The 26347-nt window shown below is 41.7% G+C and overlaps 2 protein-coding genes across 2 annotated transcripts; both read right to left on the bottom strand.

Annotated features, from left to right (window-relative positions):
* Positions 1 to 2377: 2377 nt before the first annotated feature.
* LOC109516544 (atlastin-3-like) lies at positions 2378 to 15044 on the bottom strand. The gene is given in 14 exon segments (XM_019871187.1): positions 2378 to 3944; positions 5315 to 5554; positions 6125 to 6316; positions 6442 to 6513; positions 6590 to 6646; positions 6793 to 6920; positions 7922 to 8060; positions 8137 to 8229; positions 8306 to 8362; positions 8818 to 8868; positions 9438 to 9542; positions 10729 to 10863; positions 12367 to 12579; positions 14869 to 15044. Coding segments are annotated over 13 exon segments (1536 nt in total). The 5' UTR covers positions 12571 to 12579; positions 14869 to 15044; the 3' UTR covers positions 2378 to 3881.
* Positions 15045 to 16960: 1916 nt separating this feature from the next.
* Positions 16961 to 25762, bottom strand: LOC109516546 (forkhead box protein N2-like). The gene is made up of 5 exons (XM_019871189.1): positions 25380 to 25762; positions 21706 to 22287; positions 20727 to 20848; positions 19594 to 19649; positions 16961 to 18833 (listed from the first exon to the last, which is right to left on the bottom strand). The coding sequence occupies exons 2-5, from the start codon at positions 22279 to 22281 to the stop codon at positions 18481 to 18483; spliced, it is 1107 nt and encodes a 368-aa protein (XP_019726748.1). The 5' UTR covers positions 22282 to 22287; positions 25380 to 25762; the 3' UTR covers positions 16961 to 18480.
* Between the last annotated feature and the right edge of the window lie 585 nt (positions 25763 to 26347).

Raw genomic sequence — 26347 nt, 5'->3', positions numbered from 1 at the left:
TATTGAGCCAGGTGTTCTGTGTTCAACCCATTCAGATCTGAATGGGTTTTCTTTTAGTTCAATCGTGGTTAAATTAAGAAAACCATGATTGGCAGTGACGATGGCTGTCAAATAAAACGTCAGCTTCTTTTATTCGAATGCAGGAATACGAAATATTGAGTCTCATCATAAAGGGTGCTGTGAATTTGTAGCGGGTAAATTCAATTTAAAAAAACAAGTCCTTTATTTGCTTGTCTGACAGTGATGACGGCGGTCGACTTTTTTTAAGCGAACAAGGACAAGCGGTTCAGATGAGGGATGGATAGAACAAATCAGGTGCTGTGTTTGAACCTAACGGAACGCCAGAGGGATGGTTTAATCCAGACCAAGAGGCGTGCATTCAGCCATATTCCACCCCCTTTCTCTCTTCCTCTCTCGCATTCGCTCTCTCTCTCCGGCTGGTTGCGTCTCCTTCCCCTCTGCGGGTTTTCGTTGAACTCACTTCCTTATTTGGAAGTGAACGTTAGTCCGTGCACGCGCCTCTCTCCGAGCGCGCGGAGAGGGCGTGGCCTCCGACGCTTATCGCCTTTTAAGGAAACAAGGAACACCAAAAAAGCGCTATGGTAGACGTTTGTGAAACGTACACATAGAAAGAGAGGCTAGTTAGCAGATGATAGTGGATTTTTTTTTTTATGTAAAAGCGGAAGACCGCGCTGGTGATGATGACTCAAGAATTCTTGTTCGTGTTTGAAGTGACAAAAGTGAACGCCACCGTTGATGAAGATCTGTTGCCAAGATGAAGGCTGACTTGAAAGCTAATGAAAACATCACCGTTTACGTTGTTGTCATTTTGTTGTATAAAAGCCCAAAATAACAGATTGGCTCTTTGTGGATCATTGGTAATTGTACTGTACGAAAACCACGCCCTCATCCTGTCATGCATGTCATATAGCCGGCATAGATTGTAAATACACTTTTCACTGTTTGGTTCAGATGAGGGATGGATAGAACAAATCAGGTGCTGTGTTTGAACCTAACGGAACGCCAGAGGGATGGTTTAATCCAGACCAAGAGGCGTGCATTCAGCCATATTCCACCCCCTTTCTCTCTTCCTCTCTCGCATTCGCTCTCTCTCTCCGGCTGGTTGCGTCTCCTTCCCCTCTGCGGGTTTTCGTTGAACTCACTTCCTTATTTGGAAGTGAACGTTAGTCCGTGCACGCGCCTCTCTCCGAGCGCGCGGAGAGGGCGTGGCCTCCGACGCTTATCGCCTTTTAAGGAAACAAGGAACACCAAAAAAGCGCTATGGTAGACGTTTGTGAAACGTACACATAGAAAGAGAGGCTAGTTAGCAGATGATAGTGGATTTTTTTTTTATGTAAAAGCGGAAGACCGCGCTGGTGATGATGACTCAAGAATTCTTGTTCGTGTTTGAAGTGACAAAAGTGAACGCCACCGTTGATGAAGATCTGTTGCCAAGATGAAGGCTGACTTGAAAGCTAATGAAAACATCACCGTTTACGTTGTTGTCATTTTGTTGTATAAAAGCCCAAAATAACAGATTGGCTCTTTGTGGATCATTGGTAATTGTACTGTACGAAAACCACGCCCTCATCCTGTCATGCATGTCATATAGCCGGCATAGATTGTAAATACACTTTTCACTGTTTGCATCTTTAGGTTGGCTTTATTATCTTGACACTAGTACCATGAAAATTCAAACGTTGGGATTTTTTCTAGTTTTGTCACTTCCAATTTCAGGTCTTTTCAATCAATGTCTTATGCAGTTTACATCAAATTGTACCTTTTGGCTCCATGTGTTCAATTACACAAATACATGGCTCACTGCACTCCAGTAGAGCAAATAGCTGAAATGTACTTAAAGTGGACATATGAAACACTGATTGTAGACTGCATGTTGCCCAGTTGCAGTTTTTCTATCACCCTACCCTGACCCAAATCCCGGTGTGGTGGCATCCCTGCCTCCTGCATTCCAAAAATGTTCACCTTAGCTTCATTACATTGTAAATTGTCCGTAGGAGGGAATATGAATGGCTGTGTCTGTATCTGCCCTGTGATCCGGCAGGCGACCAATCCACAGTGTATCCTACCTTCAGTCCAAATTCAGCTGGGATAGGCTGATTTTGTATTAAAATCACAACACGAGTACATATTTTGTCATCTACCCACTTGTTCAATTGTCTGTGAGCGAAAAGTTTGCCAAAAGTAGCTTTAGCAGCTTTGTGCAAGTGCCATTCATATGCAGTCTGGACATGAGAAGGTGAATAGCCCCTTCCTTGAAGGGTGTCAGACTCCATGGAGTTATCAATAAACGTCACAAAAATTTGCTGGGATTTTTTTGCTTGTCGACTGTTTTGAAACAAAGGCGTTAACAACAAAATCAAATGTTGAATGATCCAATTGTTTATTTGCTTTTTCACCAAAATGCAAATCTCCATTACGTCCATCTGCAGCGCAATCACATACATTTCTGTCATCATCCTACATCACTTAAACATTAATAATTTTACTGCCATTTTGAATATGCTGCATAAAAAAATCTTGTGAACAAAACAGTCTTTTACATACAGTATATTCCTTATAGCAACAAAGGGGCTAATTCAAAGAGGCTGCAAAAGCGAAGCTAAGTCTTTGGCTATCTAGTCACTGTATCTTTAAATTAGTCGATGTTCGTCAATCAATAGAACAGTTTGAGTTGTAAACATCGCAGAAAGCGCTTCCTATTATAAAAAAAAAGAATCTAAAATATTTTTCTGTATCAAAATATTTTGCGTAACATGGAGCGAATGGTCATCAGAGAATTTGGAATGTATGATTTTTTTTTTTAAAGACAGTTGAAATACCCCCGTGTGTTCATGGTTTGGCATTTCAAAATACACCAATTTGCTAATTAAGTATTAATTTGCCTCTTGTTGTCAAGAACTATGTTGAAAGGAGTTGATGCTCAGCTTCACTTGGAAAAATGTAGTGCTTTGCCACCATCTTGGGGCCATAGAACTATGTTAAACTGAGCTCAAGAGTTTTATTTAGTTAATAATTGTGTTTTGTCATCTTGCTGCCAAGGGACTATGATGAAGTGAATTGAGGATCTTAATTCAGACACAAATAGTTGTTTGCCACAATCCTGATGCCAAGAAAATGTGCTGAAGTGAGTTGAGGTCTTTTAAGACAAAAGTAGTGTTTTACTGCAATCCTGTGGCATCTATAGGCAATTCTAAACATTTTTTTTGTTTTTTGTGTATAGGTGTGGGGGAGGGGCTCAATTACTGGCCTATTTTGGCGAATAGCAGGTGTTTGCTGTGTACTGTTGGCTCATTTGGTGCTGCTTAGCATGACAAAGTGCATACTGTAACAATTTCCTCCTTCAGTGAAAGTGGATGACTGAACATGAACAGGAATGTGATATCTCCAACGAGACTGGAATGCTTTCAAGGCACAATGTAAAAGGGGGTAAAAAAAAAAAAAAGTGAGCTGCTAAAATATGCATTTACAGTAAAAGCTCCAAAAGCCGGCCTTCTTAATAAGGTGGCTGACTAAATTTTGCAAAAAGAATCCCGTGACGGTTGAAAAGTGTTTTGTCCTGATAAACTTTTTGTAAACGCGGCAGGATCAACAGAACGTGAGATGCTTTCAAAGCAGGCAGCTTTTGTCATTGCCGATTTGAACATGACAAGTTCAAATGCAGGTAAGACAGATGCTGGCTTTTGGGAATATTTCTTTTCTTGTGCTTCGTTGCATGTTTGCATGCTTCTCCCAGAGAAAGGGTTGGTCAGGATGAAGGGACTGGGGGGTGGATGCAATGATAAGGCTTTTGTGCTGAATGCGGGTCTGTGCCGTGCGCAACTTTGCGTGGCGTTGAGATGATCAAAAGCCTCGCAGGTCCTCTAACTGGATTTCTTCACGTTAGGGAGGCTCTGCCCTCTCGATTTGTTCAGCACCACCGTGGCCTGTCAACAGACAAGACAACAGTTCTTTTCATAACTTCACTGACCAGTGCCTGGACTTTAGTTGGACGTTTTTCAATGTGGAACCAATTTTGTTGATTTTGCCATCGAGCCAGGAAAGAATATGGCGCCTAAACCAAGAGTTTAAAATTGTACACGTTGCTCACTATGAGGCATTGGAATAAAACCTATATTGGTGAAAATTGTGAAATTATTTTATTAACGTCAATATGCAGGGGTCTGTTCATACAAATAACCCGTCAAGATACAGATTTTGGAACCTGGTTCAAATTTAGAGTCCTTTCGATTACGACTCTCAAGGTAAACATTTTGATTTTGGGCAAAATTGAAATGAGTGTCGATTAATTCATTTGATATCCTGGTAAGTAAAGGGAACATTTTACTCGGTCAGGCTTTTGCACTTTCTCACAATGTTGAATGTCTGAACCTCGGTTTGATGATGCCCTTGTGCTTTGATGGTGCTTGCTTGCCATGTCCTGAGGGAATACAAACTTTGCATGCAGCTGTGTGACGAATATTCAAAACAGAGAGATGAATTTAGCTGCCCGCAAATCACGTCAGTCGCAGAAGCTGAACTCTGATTAAACCCCGGTCACCCGAGGCCAGGTTGCTTTCCAGCTCAACGCGGCTTGGCTTTTCATTCTTTCGCTCGTGTTTGTTTCAACTCCAACAGCCTTCATTCACGACGCAGAGAAAGAAATCATTCCCTAGTTTTTTTTAGGGGCGTCCATTCATATGAGAAAGGTTGGGAAATGGCGCTTTCTACAAATACAGTAATCTGATTCTCAGAATATGAGAGCACTGTTTATTTGTGATAACGGCGCATTAGTTTGCCCAAGCGTCAGAAGGCATGAAATGACCGAATATAGGCTGCGCAAACATGAAGGCTTGTGATGAAGAGCATCAAAGACTTTGCTGCTCTGCTCACTCTCCTGTGACCGGGCAATTTGGAGGCGACCTAAAAACAACCTTTGGCTACAAAGCGCAATTCCACACTAACGTTACATGGAAAGGGGCGATCCACCTCGAGATTGCGGTTCACCTCTCACGGATTACACAATTTATGTGCGCAATATGTTTCAGTAAATTTCACTTTGAAAACATATAGCCCATGAGAGGGTTATTTTAAGGCTTGAACTATTCAAAAGTTTTTTTAAACTCCCATTATGCACACAAAATAAAGCAAAGAAATCCACCGAGTGATAGCGTGCACCTTGAAAAATTCAAATTGGGCACTGGTAAATCAAAGTCCCCCTGTGTTCATGAAATGTGGTTGCTTTAGTCAGGTGATGGCATGAAAATTGACTTCAACAGAAACCCCCGTTTTTATCACCAGACAAACGTCATCTGACCTGCTCCAGCACAGCGCCTGCCGCCTGGTCGATGGCTCCGCCCACGTCCCGGTAGCGGCCCGAGTAGCGGATGAAGGTCCACGTCAGCATGGACATCATAACCAGGCCCAGCACGCAGTCGCACACCAGGGCCAAGGTGGACAGGCCCACGAAGAGCAGCACGCCTGACAGCACGTACAGGAGGCACACCAGCACGAACAGCACGGCCGGAGTTCGGAAGGCGCTGAACAGATTCTTTGACTTTCAAAAGAAAAATAAAAAATTCCGATTTAGACAGACCTGAAAGCATGTCAGAATCTATATAAAGAATCCACAGGGAACTCAATATATATATATAGAGAGAGAGAGGGAGAGAGAGAGAGAGAGAGAGAGAGAGAGAGAGAGAGAGAGAGAGAGAGATTATACACACACAAATAAATACTTGAAGCAAAATGATTTAGACAGACTTTGATGCAATGTCTATAACAACAATATAATTTGATTTAATTTAATTGGGCTGAAAATGATTATCAATTTAATACAAAAAATGAATATTTGTTCATCTATCACTGCTCGCAACATATCCTGACAGGCCACAAAGTACACTGTGCGGTGAAAAAAAAAGTCTTCAAAATGCGACGACACACAATGAAGAGCACGTGTACAACCTTGAAAAAATTGAACTGTTGAAAAAAGAAAATTAAAATCACTCTTTTGCATTTCTCTCTGTGACATGCGTGCACTTGCTGCCAACAATTAGGCATTCTGAAGCAACCACGCCAACGCGAAGCCTTGATCCACGTATTAACTCTCACATATGACGTCACTGACCTCATTATGCTTGCTGAACGACTCCCACATCTCCTCCAGCTCCTTCTCCAGTTGCTCTTGGTAGCGGTCGCAAAACTCCTGGCCGCCCATCTTCTTGGTGGAGGAGAAGGAGTAGAGAGCCTCCTTGAAGTAGAACTGGTGTTTCTCTTCCAATGACTCAGGAGACACGTAGGGCAGGTCCCCACCACACATCTGAGAGACAAAAGGAGGATTTTGAAGGAGGAGGATTACGGTGAAATTAGCAGATGTCATCTCATTGTAAATAATGTGCCCCACGCCCAATATCAATAAGTTTAAACAACAGAGTTGGGACAGACCTTCTCCATGTTCCTGTAATACTGATCTTTGCTCGCTGCCACGGCTGCCAGGTTGTTGGCCTCCGCTGTCGCCTGGCGGGACACACGGACGTCTCAAAATGAGCCAGATGTGACAACAAACACTTTTTCATCATCTTTCCGCACTTACCATGAGCATACTCTTAGGCTGGGGCAAATCCTCTCCTTGGTAAATCTAGATGTAAGCCTGACAAAAAAAAAAAAAAAAAAAAGATCAGAGTTTCGACATGAGACGAGCTGCTTTTAAAGTTCAGGAGTGAACATGGAAAGAGAATAAGAGAGGAAAACGGCGAAGGACACACAGGATCACACCGCAGACTGGGAAGCTGTTACCTTGAAGTACTCCAGCAAGCCTCTGCAGGTGACTTTGTTTCCATTGATCTCCTTCTCGGCCAGGTTATCAGGATGCAGGAGATTCGGGATCAAAATCTTCAGCTGCTCTTTGAACTCTGGTGCCACCGCTGACAAGACCAACAGAATTACTTGGTAACTCACAGTCCAGGAGCGCGTGCAGTGCAACCCTCCTGCATAGCCGTCCATCTTTGTAGCGCCACATGTTCGGTTTTACATTAAACTTCAACTGGGAGTGAGAAACCAACATGAAGCAAGCACGCTTTACCTCTCATTTGGAAAACTGCACGAGCGAGTCTTATTTATGTCTACTGAAAGTGATGCTACAGTGCGGTGAAAAAGTATTTGCCCTCTTCCTGATTTCTAAGTTCTTTGCATATTTATCACACGAGAGTTGATTGAGTTCATCAAACCAATTTTAATATCACATAGTGCTAACCCAAGGAAGCACAAACTGCAGTTTCTAAATGCCCATTTAATTTATTTAGACACACAAACAAAAATCCAAACCTACCTGTTCCGATGTGAAAAATTGCCCCCTGAACCTAATAATGAGTGGTGCCACCATTGGCAATAATAACTGAAATCGAGAGTTTGAGATAATTGGTGATGAGTCTTTCACATCCATGTGGAGGAATGTCGGCCCACTCTTTTTCATAGAATTGCTTCAACTTCGAGCATGAACTGCCTGTTTAAGGTCACACCACAGCATCTCGATTGGATTCAAATCCGGACTTTAACATGGCCACTTCAAAACCTTAATTTTGTTTTGGTTTTTTTTTTTTGCCTTCCAGGGGTGGACTTGCATGTGTGTTTCAGATCGTTGTCCTGCTGCATGATCCAAGAGTTTGAGGGTGCAAACTGATGGTCAGTGTTTACTTGTAGACAGCAGAATTTTGTGTCAATCACAGCAAGTTGTCCTGGTCCTGAGGTAGCCAAGCAGCCACAGACCATCACACTGCCACCACCACACCACCACTGTTGGCATGTTCTTTTTATCAAATGCATATGTGTTTTAATAAGTTTAAATGTGTTGAATTTGTGTGGGTGAATGTATTCCGCGATTCTGTCCAGTGTAAAATACTTTTTGAGGACAAAAAGAATTTCTCACCACTAAGTTGTCCCTCAAAAGTAGGGCTGGTGGCAACTTTCAAGCCAGGGTGCGGCAGCAGGAAGCAGGAAATGTTGGTGAAGCAGGAGTGGATGTGCTCCCTCACCGTTTGCAGCTCCTCGTGCTGAGCCTCCTTGACCTTCGAAAACAAAGCAGGGAAGTTCATCTCCCAGTGGATCCAAAGCTTGCTCGCATTTGATTCTGCATTGTGTTACCTGTAGGCGCTTATCCAGGAATTCATTGCCGCCTTTAAAGCCGTATGTGTACTCGTAGGGGAAGCTCCAGTCGCGGATGAGGAACATCAAGGACTGTAATAGGGAAAAAGGAATTTTGAATCAAATGCATAAAAATAAAAAGTGTCACAAAATGTATCGGTTGCCATACCTGGAAGGGCTTCAGGAAGATTTCATCCAAGGCCAGGCGGCCGTACTCGGTGAAAAGCTGCGGATGGATAGATGGCCAGGCAGACGGGAGCAAGAGGAGCAATTGTCACACATTAATATTCATACAAATACTACAGCAGAAACAAAAAAAGCACTGATGAGCTCAATTTTATTTGAATATCTAATCTAAATAAGTAGTCACAAAAGATTTCATGTTACATCTTGGTATGTGGTATGTAATAATGTTGATACGCATAATATGTTTGCATCATAGTTGCATTGCACATTGAAACTTGAAATAAAAGGCCTCTTTGGTGACCCAAATTAGTTCGTGAGTTGGATAGTGTAATATAGTTCACCATTTACCTTTTCTGACACAATCACAGTGGCAGTAAATATTTGCTTAACACTAAAATACATGCTTACATGTTTTTGGACTACCAAAAAAAAAAAAAAAAATTGTGGAAATGTCCAAAGCAGCAACACGTGTGTGAGTGCAGGTTGTAAACGTACTTGTAGCTGTTGCAGGTCATCTTCTTGAATGTTCTGGGACAGATTGTAGATCTACAAACAAGAAACAACCCCAGTGTTATACAGACTTGGAATTTTTAGAATATATTGCATGTGATATATGCCAGTAATTCCAAACTCAGTGTGACGTGAGAGATCATCAGGTGTACTATGGAAAATAATCCAGTTTCCCTTCATTGGTCAGAAAAATTATTATTTATCGACAACAAATAATCTATTTTAGTTCATCCACCGATGCCAGCAACAGTCTTGTGGCAGTGAGAACACGTCAATGCTCTTTCACTTCCACTAGGTGGCAGAAGAGACATAATTAACCTGTGTTTCCACTTCTTGCACATTTTTGTTTGGTGGTGGGTTGAGAGATTTTTCGAGTCAGGCCTTTGCTGCATCTTGGATTTCTGCTCCATGTTGGACAAGGCTGTGCAAAAACTACTGAAATACTGAACAGCTGGCATTCAAGAGTTGAAAGAAGGTCAAATTTGGTTGACCTGTAAAGGTGGAAATGCACTTCAGGTTCATCCTGAAATGTCAACTTTGTGTGAGTTTTGTGTGTGCCCTGGCTCAAAAACGTCAGGAAGCACTGATTTTTTCTGTACAATCACCTGAACGGAGCTGGTCATGGTGCTGAGGGCGAAAATCGTGGCGCAGTCTTTCACTGTGGACTGGTTATCAAAGGCTCCCTGAGTGTCCATCAGCACTACTGCCACCTGCGGGAGCACATGCAGAAAACACACGGAGAAAGTTGACAATCCATGGGTATCACTTCATTTCTCCGGCAAATATTTATTTGCTGCAATTAATGTATCTTTGCTCAACAACTATACCAGGGATGTTTCGTGGCAGGCAGAGCAACATAAATGGTCTTGCACCAAATGGCAGAAAATACATATTTAACCTGTGTATACACCTGTTGCCATTCATAAAACAGAGAAATGGAGGGAATTATGAAAGGTTCCAAATAGCAATCAAATTTAGCATGAGTTGATATACAGCATTCATTCATTCATGGACTAAATACGGGTATCAATGTACACTGGGAAGCTCCAAATATATTGCCCTGATGTGGGATAAATAAAGTTGTCTAATTCGGACTCATAAACCCTTCGGGTTTCTGCTATAAAGAATTATCAGGGGGAAAAAAGCCGACTACAACATCAGAACTTTATTTGGCGTTAATCAGAGGCACTTTAAATAGCAACAGATGTGTGCTGACTTCCAGTGAACAGGCGTTTGAATTTGATTGGTTTAATCCTGTGCAACCATTCTCACTGCAATACTTATCACTTGTTTGATTTTACTTCCCATGTGAAAATATTTCATTTTCATCCATCCATCCATGATCCAAATCGCTTATGCTCACAAGGGCTGCTTGCCTAATTGTGCTGCACAGACTAAAGGTCACAGTCATGATGAAAAATGTTCTTCAAACTAGCCATTTGAACAGGGGTGTGTAGACTTTTTTATATCCATTGTAGTTGTCCTATTAGTCAGGACAAATATTTAAGTAACATAATGCTATTTCAGCATTTATTCAACATCCTTGATAAGAAGGCTAATAGTGTGTGACACATGCCTACTAGTTGGGTATAGTAGTGTTAGTAGTGCAACACACTAGTTTATTGTTAAGGTTTAATTGCATACTAGTAGGCCAAAGTGGCACTAGTAGCTCCTATCCACCATCAATCGGGGGTTGACAGTGTTATGCAGGTGTCTAGTGACAAACTGGGAGCCAATTCCTAACATTTTGTCCCTTTCGCGTCTGAATATGGTGACAAAATGGAGGCTGAAGTGTTCATACATCTCCTGCTATGCATCTCATTGTGTTGCGCAGGTAGACTGAATATTTTGGCAAGTGTCCTGTGAGGCTTAAGATGTCCGCCCCACTGTGATCACCTCGCTTCCGTCACTCTTCTGGATGGGGAAGACCTCGCTCCAGATCTGGATGCCGGTCGTCTCCGGTTCTGAGCCGCCTCGCCAAGAGAATCCCGTCAGAGGCTCGTCATCGTGACCCAGCCACTTTTCGTCGCCCTGCGGTTATACATGACAAGCGAGAAAGGGGTGAGGTCAAACTACTCGGGGCGAAGTGTCACCACTTGATTGGCTCATCTTTGATTTGTTGACATTGGAGGGAGACATACAAAAATGGGTTGAGAGGCACGCAGGTAGCAGTAAAGCCAGCAAAGCTACTAAAACAATACAAATCAGCTAGTGGCTGCGCTCCACCCTGCCATCCGAAATAATTTCATTTCACAAAACTGGTCAGTTCACATGTTGCAACAGGGAGGGGCAACTGCGTGTGACTATGTCTATGTTATATTCAACCTTGCCTTTTGCTCCTTGTTATTCAAGTATGCAATTTATGCTATCGATTGTTTTCATTTTTGACTGTATTTCCATGTACTTTTAAAGTAAGAGAGAGCTAGATCCATAGAATAGATTAGAAGAGAACACATTTGCTTCCTATGCACGCCTGAGACTTTGCAGCACTAACGAGTCATATGACACGGTGAAGGGGAAAGGTCTAATTGGACCCACTTTGGACAATTTCACCATGGGGTGTACTCACTTTTGTTTCGTGGTTTCATGATAAGACATGAATGGCTTCGACTCTCATACAAGTTGTGCACCGACGAATGTACTTTGTAGCAAAGTAACATTTCTTCCGTGCGCTCCCAAGAAAAAAACCCAAGTATTTACCAAAACATGGGGGGCATTCTGACTTTTGGAAGACACGGTAGAATGGATAGAAATCAGTGGTTCGCAAACGTTTGACACCTAGCACCACCTGAAAAATAAACACTACCACGATCAGGACCAACCAAAAAATACAGTCGCGTATGGACCCATGTTAAAAAAAAAAAAAAACCCTTAAATAATGATTATATTAAAATGTGTTGAAAATAAAAGGTAACTAAAAATTGGAGCAAAATTAAAAAACAGTGCAAGACCAGAAGGAACCCTCATTCCACTCTTGGATTATTATTTAGCTAATCTGATGTCAGAAATCGGACGTGACAGCCACCATGGTGGACAACGGCTTCGCCTTGGTGTGGCAGTTTTAGAGCGCCTCGTTGTGGCAGCGTGGCAAAGCCCTGTGCCGACCCGGTGGGAAACATTCCATCCATCTGTGCTGTCAAGCGAATATATTTCCATGGGGCAAACATTTGATTATGTGTAGGCATACAAACGATGCTATACCAAGTAGCATCCATTTTTTCAAATGGCAGCAGTGAGATTTGATTGACACTTGAGAGGTGGGACATGGTTTCAGTGCATTCAACGGAGAGAACGGTTGATTTTTCACGATTTTGAAGACTCCTTTTTAGCATTCGCTGATATTTTTTGTTTGTCATACAAATTCCACTTCACAGGGACTTTAACTATTGTTGACCTACAGCAGACTGGTTGTAGCACATTGAATCAACAAAAAGTGACAAATATCAAAGTGGCCCCCGGGCCTATTTTGAGCATTTCCCGTCGACGGTTCTCAATGGAAAAATCTTGGATGCCGCGAGCTCTGCCGTCACTCACTTTTCTGTACATGTATCTTAACATGAAGTCCAGCAGAAAGCTCTTGCCCTTCCTGAAGGCGCCAGCCACCGACAGGACCACCACGTGCTTGTCTCGCACGCCCGCAGCCAAGAGGACACGTGCGAGTGCTTCCTCGTCCAGCGTGAAGGAGTGATCCTCCTTGCACACTGTCACGATCTGAACTGGGCCTGGTTGGCTCCCCATTGCTGCTGCCTGTGGGAACAACCACATCATCATGAGTCATTCAGATGATATTAAGCCTTTTAAAACCTGCAAAAACACATTACAACAATAGACAAATACAATAAAGTGTAATAAATATTCTAAAAAAAAAAAAATTAAGTCTAAAATAAAAACTGACAATGTTTGCCAATTTTTCTCTCAATTGTAAAGTTTAAGAAATTCTCAAGGGATTACAAGTATTGCAAAACTGTCAAATGTTTTTGCTGCAATTCATATTTTTATTGTTGCCAAGTTATTTTAGTCATTATATATTGTCATGTGAGTTACAGGTATTATTTTTGCCCACTTTGGGTCACTATCCTCACGTTCCATGCTACGATCCGTGACTTTGAATGTGTGTGGCTTGAAAAGATGGAGCCTAGTTTGGTGAGTGACGTGGGAGTCAGCATTAAGATTAATCCACGTGGCAAAAAGATCACTGCTAGGAGATTTTGCTTAAACTTTTTTTTGTAATTGAATTATTTGATTAATTGTTTCATAGCTGATTTTATATCGGTGTATAGATAATGGATTTCGTGTGACTAATTGTGAATAAAGTCACAAGTTCATTACAATTGGCAATATTGTATGAGATTCATGTTGCTACTAGGGCAAAGTTCAGGGCACGTCAACGACAAACTAGTCCCTTGCTCCCTGTTTATAAACCTGAAAGTGGCTGGAGCAGACGCCATAAAAAGGCGAACATTAGGAAGCCTTCTGGACAAGATATAATTAGTTATGGAATTTACACTCACTCAGTGACGCCAACTTCCACACAGGGTTACAATGTGTGGCTCTGTATTAATTAGTAAACGTGCATGCTCCGATGGGTGTCACACTGTTTGGCTTCCGGCTAAGCGGCGCGCTGTGAACTCGACGGCCTTCAAGGAGCTCCTTTGTTGTTGGCTCTTCTGCGGAGGAACAAGTCAGCTCCCACCAGGAGGAATATGAGCGCTTTCTCGCTTTGACAGATGATTAAGCATACAGGTCCATATACTAGTGCACTCTCTTCCTAACAAGTAAGACGATTCAGCACACCAGTAGGACAAATGTATCTCGCTAACATTGTTTCACCACTGCATGTCATTTCTGCGCAACAAAATAACTTTGGCATACTAGTCAGTCAACTGCATGTAACTAGTGAGGCATAACCGTAACCTATTTGACGTCTTTGCGCTGATAGTACTTCTAGTGAGGCACTGGATGTTAAACAGTAAAATATTAGAATATCAGTACTAGTACTAGTAGCACACGTATGTCAAGTCAAGCAGATTTGCCTCACTAGTGACATGTCAAAGTTGACCTACTCGCTAGGACAAAGAGTGGACGATTACTTGGACCTACTGAATGGTTTTATGGAAAGCAATTACAGTCGTGCTCGTGTGCTCCTTGTCATCACTAGTTAAGACAATTCAGTGCACTAATAGGATTACAAGTGCACACTGGTAGAACAACTATGTTTTATTCGAACTGTAATTTATCTTTTTTTTTTCTTACCACTACTGCCTTAGTTGCACTACTGTATCACAACTAATAATGTGCCATTTGGTACTACTAGTGGGTTCAAAAGCTACTAGTGCCTGGCACATACCTACTAGTAGGTCTGAGTAGTGTTACTAGTGCTGCACAGCACTTTGTGTACCAGTAGGCCAAAATGGGCACTTATAGTTTTATTAATTACTAGTAACAAAGAGTGACTGTATTAGTGCGCTGCACTGTCTTACGATTGAGGAAAATGAGCATACTAGTACATAGACCTTCAATTGAATATCAAGTATATGGAATAAATGCTCAAATAGGTATCCATACCCCCCCCCCTCAAAAAAAAAAAAAAAAAAGTGAACACACCAAAAGGGTGTGGTCGTCGGAGGTAACGTGCCAACATTTCTGTACACTGAGTGTGTTGGTTGCAATGTATTCAATATCACATTATGGATCGTTCCAAAACTTTGTCGTTCGTGACGTCCATGGCACACGCACACAACCACAAAAGTAACTAGTTGCATGTACATTTCTGCGCTTTCCCTCAATAAAGCGCATTTTACGTGTTTTCGCTCTATTTGAGCGCATAAGCTATCAAAGCACAGCCGACGTCTCAAGAAAACGTTGATAATCGACAAGTTTGATCAAGCACTTCTTTCTCTAGCACTGTGATAATTATACACGCAGACGACACTCAAAAGGCTAACGTGTAATAGCCGTTTTCAAGCAGTAAATCGCAACGCGAATTTTGCACAACTCACAACATCGTAGCAATTTAAGTTGAGCGCGAAACTTTACCTCGACCTTGGCTTTGTTTCCCCTCGCCTGAAATGTTGTGTTAAAGCTCTTAAAAGTCTTTAAAATGTTTCAAGACGAACTCGTTAGATTGGAGGAGCTCGCAGCAACGTAACTTTTTTTCCTCTCTGAGATTGGCATGAAAACAACCATGTCAATAGTAATCTTGCACACTTCCGGGTTTAAACCCGCGCGAGGCCTCATGGGAAATGATGTTATGGCGCACACTTGAACTCTCGGCTCAGCCAGTCTAAAAACTACAACCCCTATGATACATCATAATAAACTTTTACATGGGAAATGTAGTTTTTCTAGTGTCCCGTACGCGGTATTTATCGGAATCACGGTCATGTGTTATGGTTTTACACAAAAGGATTAGGTCGTGAAGAGATTAAAAAAATATAGATATATATTGCTTTTTGAGAATGACCAAATTCATTCTAAAATTCTAAAAAAACTGTAATATAACTGGAATATAACAATAACCTTTTAGGAAATGCTGGATGGGTATTTAAAGTGGATTTTGGCTCAAAATGTGTCATACAATTTTCTCTCCATGATTAGATATATTATTGAAACCCTGGAAAAAAATGCGAAGAGCCTATCACCATAAATTCGCTGGGAGGGTCGGTCGTTGGGCGGTACGGTGAAAACTGGTTAGCACATCGCCTCACAGTACAGAGAGGTCCATGCCATGGTTCGATTCCGGGCTCCGGCCTTCCTGTGTGGAGTTTCGTATGTCTCCCCCTGTCAGTGTGTGTTTTCTCCGGGTACTCCGGTTTTCTCCCACATTCCAATAACATGCATGGTAGGTTACACTCTAGGTTGTCCCTACGTGTCATCGTGAGTGTGAATGGTTGTTCGCTTATGTAACCCGCAATTAACTGGCGATTAGTTCGCCGTCTCCTGCTCGAAGAGAGGTGGGATTGGCTCCCTCGCGACAACTCGTTAGGAAAATCGATTCATTTTTTTGTTTGATTACATAAACATAACCCTCAACTTCTAAGTATAAATACTGTCATTCAGAGGATTTATTTACAGAAATGAAAAATTGTCAAATCCCCCCAAGGTTCAGTGATTTTTCTTTGGTCTCTTCATTCCCTTTCTTGCATAATTTATGATAAAATCACTATGTCAAATTCCACCTGTTTTCTTATGTGGCTCATGTGAATGAATGTAAATATGAACAGCTGTTACGGTTCCAAAAAAAAAAAAAGTACAAATATGTTTTTTCAAATTTCATCGTCTCACTAAAATATTAAAATACAAGTCACCAGAAACGATGGTTATTACCAGGAAAATGTCTGAAGAAACGAGAAGTTTAATTATTATTACTCAGTAACAAAATTATCATTCAGTAACTTTAAGTAATAAAGTGTATGGAAATTGACTTATTAAACCAGAAAAAGACAATACAGTCACAATAACAGAATGACATATTTTATTTGTTAGATTAAAAAAAGAACATGTAAGCAAAAATATATTTTTCATGAATTCTGATGAATAATCGGGCGGACCCTGAAAAGCATAAATGTTTAAAAATGGCAGTGACCACGAGTTGACAACGACGCGCTACAAGTGTTTTACATTAGATTCAACTACTTAACATCTGCACTTCACTAATAGGACTAGTTCTGTTTTGCCTCCTAGTTATTCTAGGAGTACGCCTTATTGTTTAACTACTAACTGTAGCTATCTTACTATTGAGCCATTGTTGTAAAAAGAAATCAGATTTCACCTGAATTCAAATGACGGTATTTCATCTGCATGTGATGAATGGCAGTCATCTATCCATCCATCCATCCATTTTTAACACCGTTTATCCTGAACAGGGTTGCAGGGAGATGTTGGGAGTCTATCCCAGCTGACTTCGGGCAGAAGGCGGACTACCCCCTGAACTGGTCGCCAGACAATCGCAGACCAGCAACTACCCGTGACCCTGTGACGTATGGATGGATGGATGGATGGCTGGATGGATGGGTCCTACTAGTGCAATGAGTTTTCCATGTATTCATATGCTCTTTGTCCTCACTAGTAAGCCAATTGAGCTCAGTAGTAGGAAGATTGTCTCATGAGTAACGTTTTTTTTTAAATCTTTTTATTGTGTGGCTCTTCTGCACATTAGTAGAACAACTAGGCAGCCCCAACAACTACTTCTTACTAGTGAGGCAAGACTGTGCAGTATATAACATATGTGCACACTAGTCCTATTAGTTAACACCTAGATGTTGCATAATAGAATTTTATAATGTCCTTAGAAGATGGTAATTTATATTAACTCCCCCCCAATGTCCAGTTTCTCTACCCATTATTTTCGAAGCTGGGTGAAGATCCAGAGCCATTTTCAAGCAAATCAGACTACACCGTCTGATGATTTCAATTTGCATCTTTATCGGCTATGTTGGAAAAGATGTGAATGGGTTTCTCAGCTTTTTGAATTAACATGAATATGTTAATTTAGTAGACAATTATTCAAATGAGCTTGTGCACATTTGACACACTCAGAAACGTGATGACTCAAAATTAGGAAATCTAGAAAAAAATCAGCGATGCTACATGAGTTGGAAGGGCATCATCCGTTCCTGAGGATGACCATGGAAAGCTGTTGGATCAGTTATTCCACATTGTTGATCTCAAGCTCAAGGTTCAGGTACTAGTACTGTACTCTCTTTTTCCTCACTCGGCATGTGTCACGCACTAGTTGCTTTCTTATCGAATAAGGGCCCAAATGGCTTATAAAGCCGTTCAAGCATTTATTTTTTTAATTTATGGACTTTCGATTAAGATGTTAAAAGTATTTGTTCAACATCCTACTAGTACTGAATTTTCCATGCATACTGAATTGTCGATGTACAGTTCCAAACACTAGCAGAATGGAGGTGCACTAGACTGTCTCTTCCAAGTTTTTTATTTTTCTCTACTAACGCGTGCCAGCGACACTATACGATATATCACTATAAAGTAATTTAAAACCAGTACAACAATTGACCTTCAAAAGTGGCACTGGTTTATTATTACTGTACTAGATGTCTTATTAGTGAGGTTTGTGTTTTACTCGTAATATTTTTTTCCGCTCATGTACGCCGCTAGAATGCAACTAAACCTCACGAGCCAACTACTGTGCTGCACTAGTTATACTAATATCCCCAACTAGTCGTGAAGTGACTCCAAACATCCTTACATCATACTAGATTATGGTGCCTACAAATAGGTAGGTATTTGTCACGAACCAGTCAAGTCCTGATCAAGGATATTGAATAAATAGTCCAACAGCATTAGAGGTGCTTTTCCACTACAAGTGTCACTTTTGGCCTACTCGTATGCAATTAAACCTTACTAGTAAACTATTGTTTTCTCTAGTAAAACTACTGAACTAGTAGGCATATGTCACGCACATGTAGAGTCCGGATCAAGGATACGGAATAAAAGTTTGGTGCCTGGCAAACACTGGCTAGCAAGTGTCCCAAAACTTTTGTCTACATGATGTACGATTGGGCAAGTGCTTGAACACAAGTGATAAGGTTCTAGACTATATTTAAAAAAAAATACAAGTTTTGCAATCATTGGGCAGTGACGTTGGCGCCGACAAGGATACAGTGATGACCAAAAAGGCTCTTAACATCCCCTCCCCGCTAAATCCAGCAGCGAACCAGCTGCCTCCTGTGCCTCAGTGTCCAGCTGTAGGATCTCCACCGTCTCCAGGTCCAACTCCGTGTCATCGGGTAAGACCAGGTACTGGTACTCGGGAGACTGGTAGTAGTGCAGCTCGATGTAGCCGCTGTCGGCCAGTGGGTCTTTGTTCAAGTCCCCGCTCAGATCCTCCGCTTGGTATTCCACCGGCTCGATGGCCACTAGCTCCTCATGCTCTGGGGTCAAGGGGAAATCCGGGTGTTCGGAGAAAGCAGGATTATCTCCGCTGGGGGTGTTGGGCGATGGGGCGGACAGCATCAGTGTGTGAGGGAGACAATCTGCGGTGGACAAAATGCTCAACTGTACTGTATGTGAATGTCAAACCGCGAACATGATCATAGTGCCTTGACACCAGAATACCACAAGATGGCGCCAAAGCAATACTTTTCTATTACACAAATAATGGCTAGGTACCCAAAATCAAAGATTCCGGTGCAATTAAATGAAATTGATATTTTTTCAAACGACACTTGATGTTCTCACTAAACTTGACCACGAGAGGCACATCTCAAAGAGAAAAAAAAAGTGGAAATCCGTTGTAATCAAGCTCCTGATGAGCACATATAGAGGCCCGCGTGTAAAAGGCGGGCCACATTAAGGAGGCTATTGGCGCGTTACCACGGAAATAGAAGGTTGTCACCATGGCGACAGAAGGCAAACACAGTAACAATGTCGCATGCGGGGAACGTCGGCGAGAGGCTGAATGGCTGCAGCAGTAAAAGTGACAGTGAGCGCTGTTACACCGCTGATGAAATATCCTATAGGCTCAAATTCATAAAGGCTTGCAGGCGGGTGACTGGGTTTAAATTTACTCATTACCAGTGGTGGGCGGGCAGGACTAGCAAGGCAGAAATATTATCAGAAGCTCTAAACTACATTTACAACTTGTATTCAGATTGTTTGTTTCATGAAATAATATTCCTTTATTCATTTCCAAGTCTTTCTTTTGCCACTGTATGTTCATGTTTTGTCCAATCAGATTTAAGCCTCCATTTGTTGCCGCGTCAACCTAATCAGCCCAGCCTTCCGTGTACTAACCTGACATTTCCATGGAGTCACACACTACAGACACGCCATAGTCCACGCCTTCCAACCTGGAATCAAATTAAAAACACATCAGCTCAAAGTCCAACAATGGGGATAGTTACTCATATTAACTCAGAGATGGGCCATAAATTGTACTCAGCAGGAATACCATTAATTTAAAATAATAGAAGTGAAGTAAAAATAAGAAGTAATCCTCCAAATAATGACTCAACTCATCAAGAGAATGAATGGAAAAAGTAGTTTTTTAAAAATAAAACTACTCAAGTAAATGTAAAAATTATTTTTGCATTAAAACTACTCTAACAAGTGCGGTTGAGCCGCTGAGAACAAGAGTGGGCGAAGACCATTTTGTCACTTTCAAGTTAATTGCAGAAAAGGAATGACCTTCACCCGCGACATTCGTGAGGACAAGCTGATCACAAAATTGATAGATGGAATGACCTTCAGAGGTTCTCAAACTAAAAATCACATCCCACCACCATAAAAAACATATTTAAAATATATTTAAAGTATTACCATAAGCCACTGTAATATGAATGCCACTGTAACAGAACCTAAACACTGCACTTTGACAGAAAAATGTATATTCGAAACTACTCTGTTAAATAGAACTGAAATGGATTCAACAAATGTATTTTACTTTAACAAATAGTTTAAGACACTAACACAGTTATCATTTTAATTCAGGTGTTTTTTTTTCTCCAAATACAAGTAGAGTAAGCCTGTATTAGACACTTTTTACAAATAATGGGTCGAAATTAAGGTTTAGTCCCAGTTTTGACATGTAGGGGCTCTCAGCATTTTTTCCTGAGTCATCAGTGCAACACCGGGCCAACTCCCATTTCAATGATGAAAACAGCTGAGAAAGTAATTAGTACTTTAGCTTGGGTGCCAGTGCATCTGTATGTTATTATAAGTAAATGTCATTTTTCATGTTTCACAAAATGTTGATAGATTTGATGTTCTGGCAACCTTGATGATCCTGAAAAAAGTAACGCGAATGGAGTTAGCTCACTTATGTTCACAGCGGTTCAATTTCTACCACAGATTAATTCAACAAATGTGACAGACTAAATGTGAGTACTTCATGATGAAATAGAAAATAAGCGTGATTGGTCTTATACAGGGCAGGTTGGTTTATGAGGCTGGTGCTGTTGCTGTGGTAGGCGTGCGTCTTCCGAAGAACTTCTAGCAGTGCCGCTCGATGCTCTGGATTCACGCGCCACAGAGATCCTTTCCCCACCGACTGAAACAACCAAAGCGATGCTGTAAGAGTTTGGGATTTTTTCCATATCAATATACTGTATCACCACAATCAAAATCAAAATAATTTGCAATGCATTCTGTGGAATGGACTGGCCGCACAGGCGTTCTCCCAATATTACTGTTGGCCACCACACCCCTGGTTAGCAGGATCTTTATGTTGACTCTTTGCATTTCAAAGCTATTTTCTGTAAAATATAGGTTGAATATAAGTTTTGCATGTTGATCCTCAAATTCTGCACAGTAGGCCAGGAATGGAACAATCTTTTTTCATGTAAATTTGTTAACACTGTAAAAGCTTTTCGATATTTTTCCTTTGTGTAATTCATATGTGACTTCCAAATAAGCTATTTGTCCACCTTGATTCCAAGAAAATAATTGGGTTTCCATCCCATTCATTATTTATGATAAATCATTCTTCATTAACTCATATAAATCAAAATCTTAATTAGCCGCAGTATTACTTGTTCTATAGTTGATACAGATCAAAATCATTTTTTTAATCATCAGCAGGATAGTTAACAGTTTGGGTCCAAGAATTGACCCCTGTGGCACTCCCTAATTGATGTCATATAATTCTGTTTTTGGTTTATCTCAACAAATGTTCTATTTTCTAAGTAGTTTTTTAACCACGGATCTGGAATATTTCTTCTCACAGGTTGATATTGATATTGTTTTTTTTTTTTTAACATCAAAAGCTTTTTTAATTAAGTCAGTAAATAAATTACTTCAATTTATTTAGATGGGAAAAGATGACTTGAGACAGTGTGCCTTAAAACACATTAGATTCAGTTCTGTTGGTAGGAAGTGACTTTGTGGGTGTGAATGCTATGCACCCACCTGACTTTTTTCCCTCTCCATGCGGCAGAAGCTCTTGCTCAAAGACAGATTGTGCCGAACCGAGTTCCTCCATCCCGCGCTGGCTGTCCTGTAGTAGGGGAACTTGTCCACGATCCAGCTGTAGATGTCCTTTACCGGCAGCCTCTTGTCCACCGACTCCTCTATGGCCATGAAAATCAGGCTGCTGAAAGAGTACGGTGGCTTGGTCGAGGCAGGATCCCGTCCGGACTCTCCTCTGGGCTGAGGTCGGGTGGCTTTGGGGAGTGGCTGGAGTGGGAGAAGGTTGCCCCTTTGGTGCAGCCAACTGAGGCACGTCAGGTCGTCCTGGGCCCACGTGTTCAGGGGACCCTCCAGGTGTTGGGACGCCATGCAGTTTGAAAGGGGAGAGCATGAGGAGGAGGAAGCGGAGGAAGATGAGGAGGAAGATGGGAGGGACTCAGCCATGGTCGGCGACGGAGGGAAGGAGATGGGCGACAGGGGAAGGGAGGTCATGTGACAAGAGGGAGATAAGGGCCCCCCGAAAGCGGCGGAACACGGGGACAACGGCGCTAGGGTGTGGCATAGGTTCTCCATCATTCACTTCTGCAAAAAAACAAAACAAAAACACCAAGAATTGAGCCGCTGATAACAACAAAAAAAATGCTCTCAGCCCTTTTCCTGATTCATCAGTGCAATACTGGGCCACCACCCCAGCGTTCCTCAAGTGAAATTAAGAGATTATTAAAAGTCTCAAAACGTGAGTAGTGTAGCGAGTCCATCTGCATCCTCGGAAGTGAATATGATTTGTCAACTACAGCACTACGAACTATTGATAGATTTAATGACTGTTTGGACTTAGACCACTATTGCAGCCATTAAAATTTGAAATCACTAAACTTAGACCATTATGGTATCCTTTTTTTTTCATCCCTTATCCCAGTTTGCTTCTTTAACCTATGTGCCGCAGTCGATCTAAATAAGTTTATATAACGCAACATACAATTTTACAAAAATTGTAAAAGTATTATTCCTGAATATTTATTTCACTTTCAACCACTCGACATGTTCAGTGGCATCAGTGCTATACATACACATATAGTTCTTATTTTTTTCTTTGTATTTTTGCCCTCTATGGACAATAAAAGCGGTATTGTGCTATGACCAAAACATAAATATAAATCTATATAAATAAAACATGAATTGGAATATTTCATATCACACACTTTTTATGCTGTGTCTTTGATTTAAAGATGACAATACGCATAAATCTACAAAAATTGTAGAAATTGTAACATATGGGGTAACCCATGTGTTACAAACATTGTAGAAATTGCAGCACAAGGGTTACAGCAACCTCCGTGATCCAACCTATGAAAGTCAAGACGCTGATGGTAACTCAATTGTGAATAAAAGTATCATTACAATCACTAAAATTTCTGTAAAACAACTACCCACATGAATTAATCATTACTGTATAAATCACCCGATTATAAACAAAGGTGCTCATCGCTAGACTGTGTGCCTATGGAGTGTCCCGTTGTATGTTAGCATTCAGGTCATAGACGCTATGTCATTGCTTTGAATACACAATATGTAAATCACCTTTTCATGTTTAGTTTGACAGTACAGTAGTGGTAATACACAGTTTGAAGCTTTTTTTTGTTTGTTTTTAAAGAATATTGATTCATTCTATCTCCCAAATTGCCACTTGTTGTGGAGTTGAGTCACCTGGATCATACAGCGCTCATACCTCACGTTTAAACATGCAACTCAAAACCAAACAAGTTGCTCCTACCACCAAATGTATTCACACAATTAAAAAAAAGTGTGTGTAGATCAACTTCAATTCAAATTCAAGTTCAAGTCAACTTTATTGTCAAATGTGCTACATGTGCAACATGCAGCACAGATGAAATTTCTTTCCTCTGAAGCACAGGAGAGAGAGGAGCCGCTGCGGGTGCCCGCGCCACCATCAAAAGAACAGTTAACATAACATGACAAAATAATACAACACAACATATAAGACACAGACAGTCGTGCAATCTCAACTACTTTTTCTGCATACACTTTGTTGTTTGAAGCAGTTATAGATGAAAGTGGAGCGATTCAAAGTGTCCTTTTCACCAGTGGATCAAAGACGTCATGCTGAAAATGTGCACATGTCTGCTACAAGCTAAGTTTGAAAGCAACAAGAAGCTGTAGTGTCCGGTGACAAAAAAGAGATTGGCTCACATCTTCTGTCCCATGTAAATCCGCTTCAATTCCAAGCCGCGACTCCCATTTCCACACACGCATCGGCGCTCTGCGCTGACGCCCCTTTCTTCTCATCGTTGGCACCACAGGTCATCCATCCATCCAGCCACAGACTGTCCAACAGCACCGCTGAACAAAGCGGGGCTGTGAAAAATGCTGCCCATTTCAGGCGCAAAAACACAAGCGCTCCGGGGCTGTCCAGCAACGACAGTCAGATGACGCCGACATTCCTCCCAATCAAAATCAGTGCTGGTACACGCGTGCTGCTGAGAAAGCGCACCCACCAAATTCAGATTCTTCTCTTTTGACGAATGTCGTGGCCAAAAAATGCTGAAAACAATCTGCACCAGGTCCACACAACGTAACACCATGTGACAAAACAAAACTCAAAAACAACAAAAAAACAACAAAAAAGCAAGGCTCTTGAATAGCACTTGCCGACGGCTGCCTACTCGGGCACCATCTTGGGGAAAAAAAAAATTGATGCTCATTTCTGTGAACAAAATCAACAGTCACCAAACTTGTTTCGAAACGATGGATATAAAAAGTCTACACACCCCTATTTGAATAATGGGGGCTTGTGTGCTCTCTGGAATGAGGGACACACTACTTACAAGAACCCAAATAATACCCAGCTGATCTCAAAACAGCAGCACGTGTTTTGAGATCAGCTGTTGTTGTTTATTTTTTTTGGGGGGGGGGGCGGGGCGGTATTTTTTTAAATATTGATGCGTAAAGAAAAGAATGGGCTTGGGAAAAAGCCACTTTTCTCATTCAGGGCAAAATTGGATGAACGCAAACTTGGGGCAGGTTTCCATTGTATTTATGCAGCTCTAACGCAAACTTAGTACTTCCATCGATATGACAATTGAGTTGGCCAAACTCACCCTTATCAAATACAGGAAGGCAGGAAGTTTAAGTTCCATCTATTTAATGTAATCGATAGACACTATAGAATCTCAAACTTAAAACGTGTGCATACAAATTTTAAAAGGTGCATTTTCTATTGGGTTGAGGTCTGGAGATGGGACTTTTTGGCCACTTCATAGCTTTCATTTTTCTCATGCAAATCCTGTACCTTGTCTCAAGAAAGTTAGGCAGTTATCCATTTGCTTAAGCCTCAACTATGATGTGCATCCATTCGAACGTTCAAAGTCCATTGTGTGATCATGGCAGGCAACATGGTACAGCTTCAGGACTCACTCAACATGACGCGGTCGTGCTCGAGTGCGTGTGGTTGTGTGCGCGCATACGCACTGCGCGCCTTCAAGGCACAAAGCGGTTCAAATGGCAAATGGCGCCGAGATCTTAAGTTTCAGTCCTCTCTGTGTAGTCAAGAATTTGAAGCCGCCCTTTTGCTCTCGGGTGAGCCACTGGCTCCTAATTGTTCACTTTGATCTATTCGTGTGTGCGAATAAAATGAAATTAAACTTGAGACTCACCCTTGCGGCCCGTCAAGATTCGTCTTTGTCAGGGTTCAAGGTGGATTTAGGAGACCCGAAACTTTGAACCGCAACCCCTCTGTCGCTCTCCCTTTCTCGTTCCGTGTGCGTTGACTTGTGGTTTGGGTTGCCACGGGAACCGAAAAGGACGCTTTGCAGCCGGCGGGTTCCCGGCCGACAGACGTGCGCGCTCCCGCTTACAGCGCTCAGCGTCACTAAACACTGGAACATGATACAGTCCACTTTCGCCAGCTTCAGGGCCGTGCACTAACTAGTACGCTCTTTGTTCTTATAGGAGGACAACTACGGATTAGTGAGGCAAAACTGTGCGCACGTTATCATTCGAAACGCAACTAGTGTGCTGAATTGTAAGGACTAAGTATACCAGTGCGGCAGTAGATTACAGTGCTGGCAAGGTTTAATTGTGTTAAGTCAGGGGTCCCCAACCTTTTTTGCCCCACGGACCGGTTTATGTCAGACAATATTTTCAGGGACCGGCATTTAAGGTGTGGCGGAAATAATACAACAAAATAATATGGTATGAGCTGCATGAAAACTGTGGTGTTTTCGAAATATAATAATAAACACAAGGAGCGTCTAATCTGGCCGCAACGCTATGGCAATGTTTAATGCCTTCAAAATACGACACAACGCAAATTCAAAGTGCATGAAAATGACGACTCACCACAGCACCGAGCTTGATTTTCTGCAACCAGACGGTCCCATCTCGGGGTAATAGGAGAGACAATGACACCGCAAGTGTGTGGTTTATGTCCAGTCTACTTCGTAATTTTGTTTTCGTCGCGGTTGCTGCATAATCCCCCCCGCGAACGTACTTTTAAGGCCGCCGTCATTTGCGATCTCCAGCAGTTTTTTTACTCATTTTGCGAGCTCCGGTGTTTGTTTTTAGCCTAATTGGTCGCGTTACGGAGAAGCGTGGCTTGACGTGTGTCAAGCTAGACACAGAC

This window comes from Hippocampus comes, unplaced genomic scaffold (genome assembly GCF_001891065.2).
Source record: "Hippocampus comes isolate QL1 unplaced genomic scaffold, H_comes_QL1_v1.1 scaffold83, whole genome shotgun sequence".
In the NCBI taxonomy this organism is placed as follows: domain Eukaryota; kingdom Metazoa; phylum Chordata; class Actinopteri; order Syngnathiformes; family Syngnathidae; genus Hippocampus; species Hippocampus comes.
The sequence above is the reverse complement of the archived record's forward strand: the minus strand, read 5'-3'. Positions and strand labels throughout refer to the sequence as shown.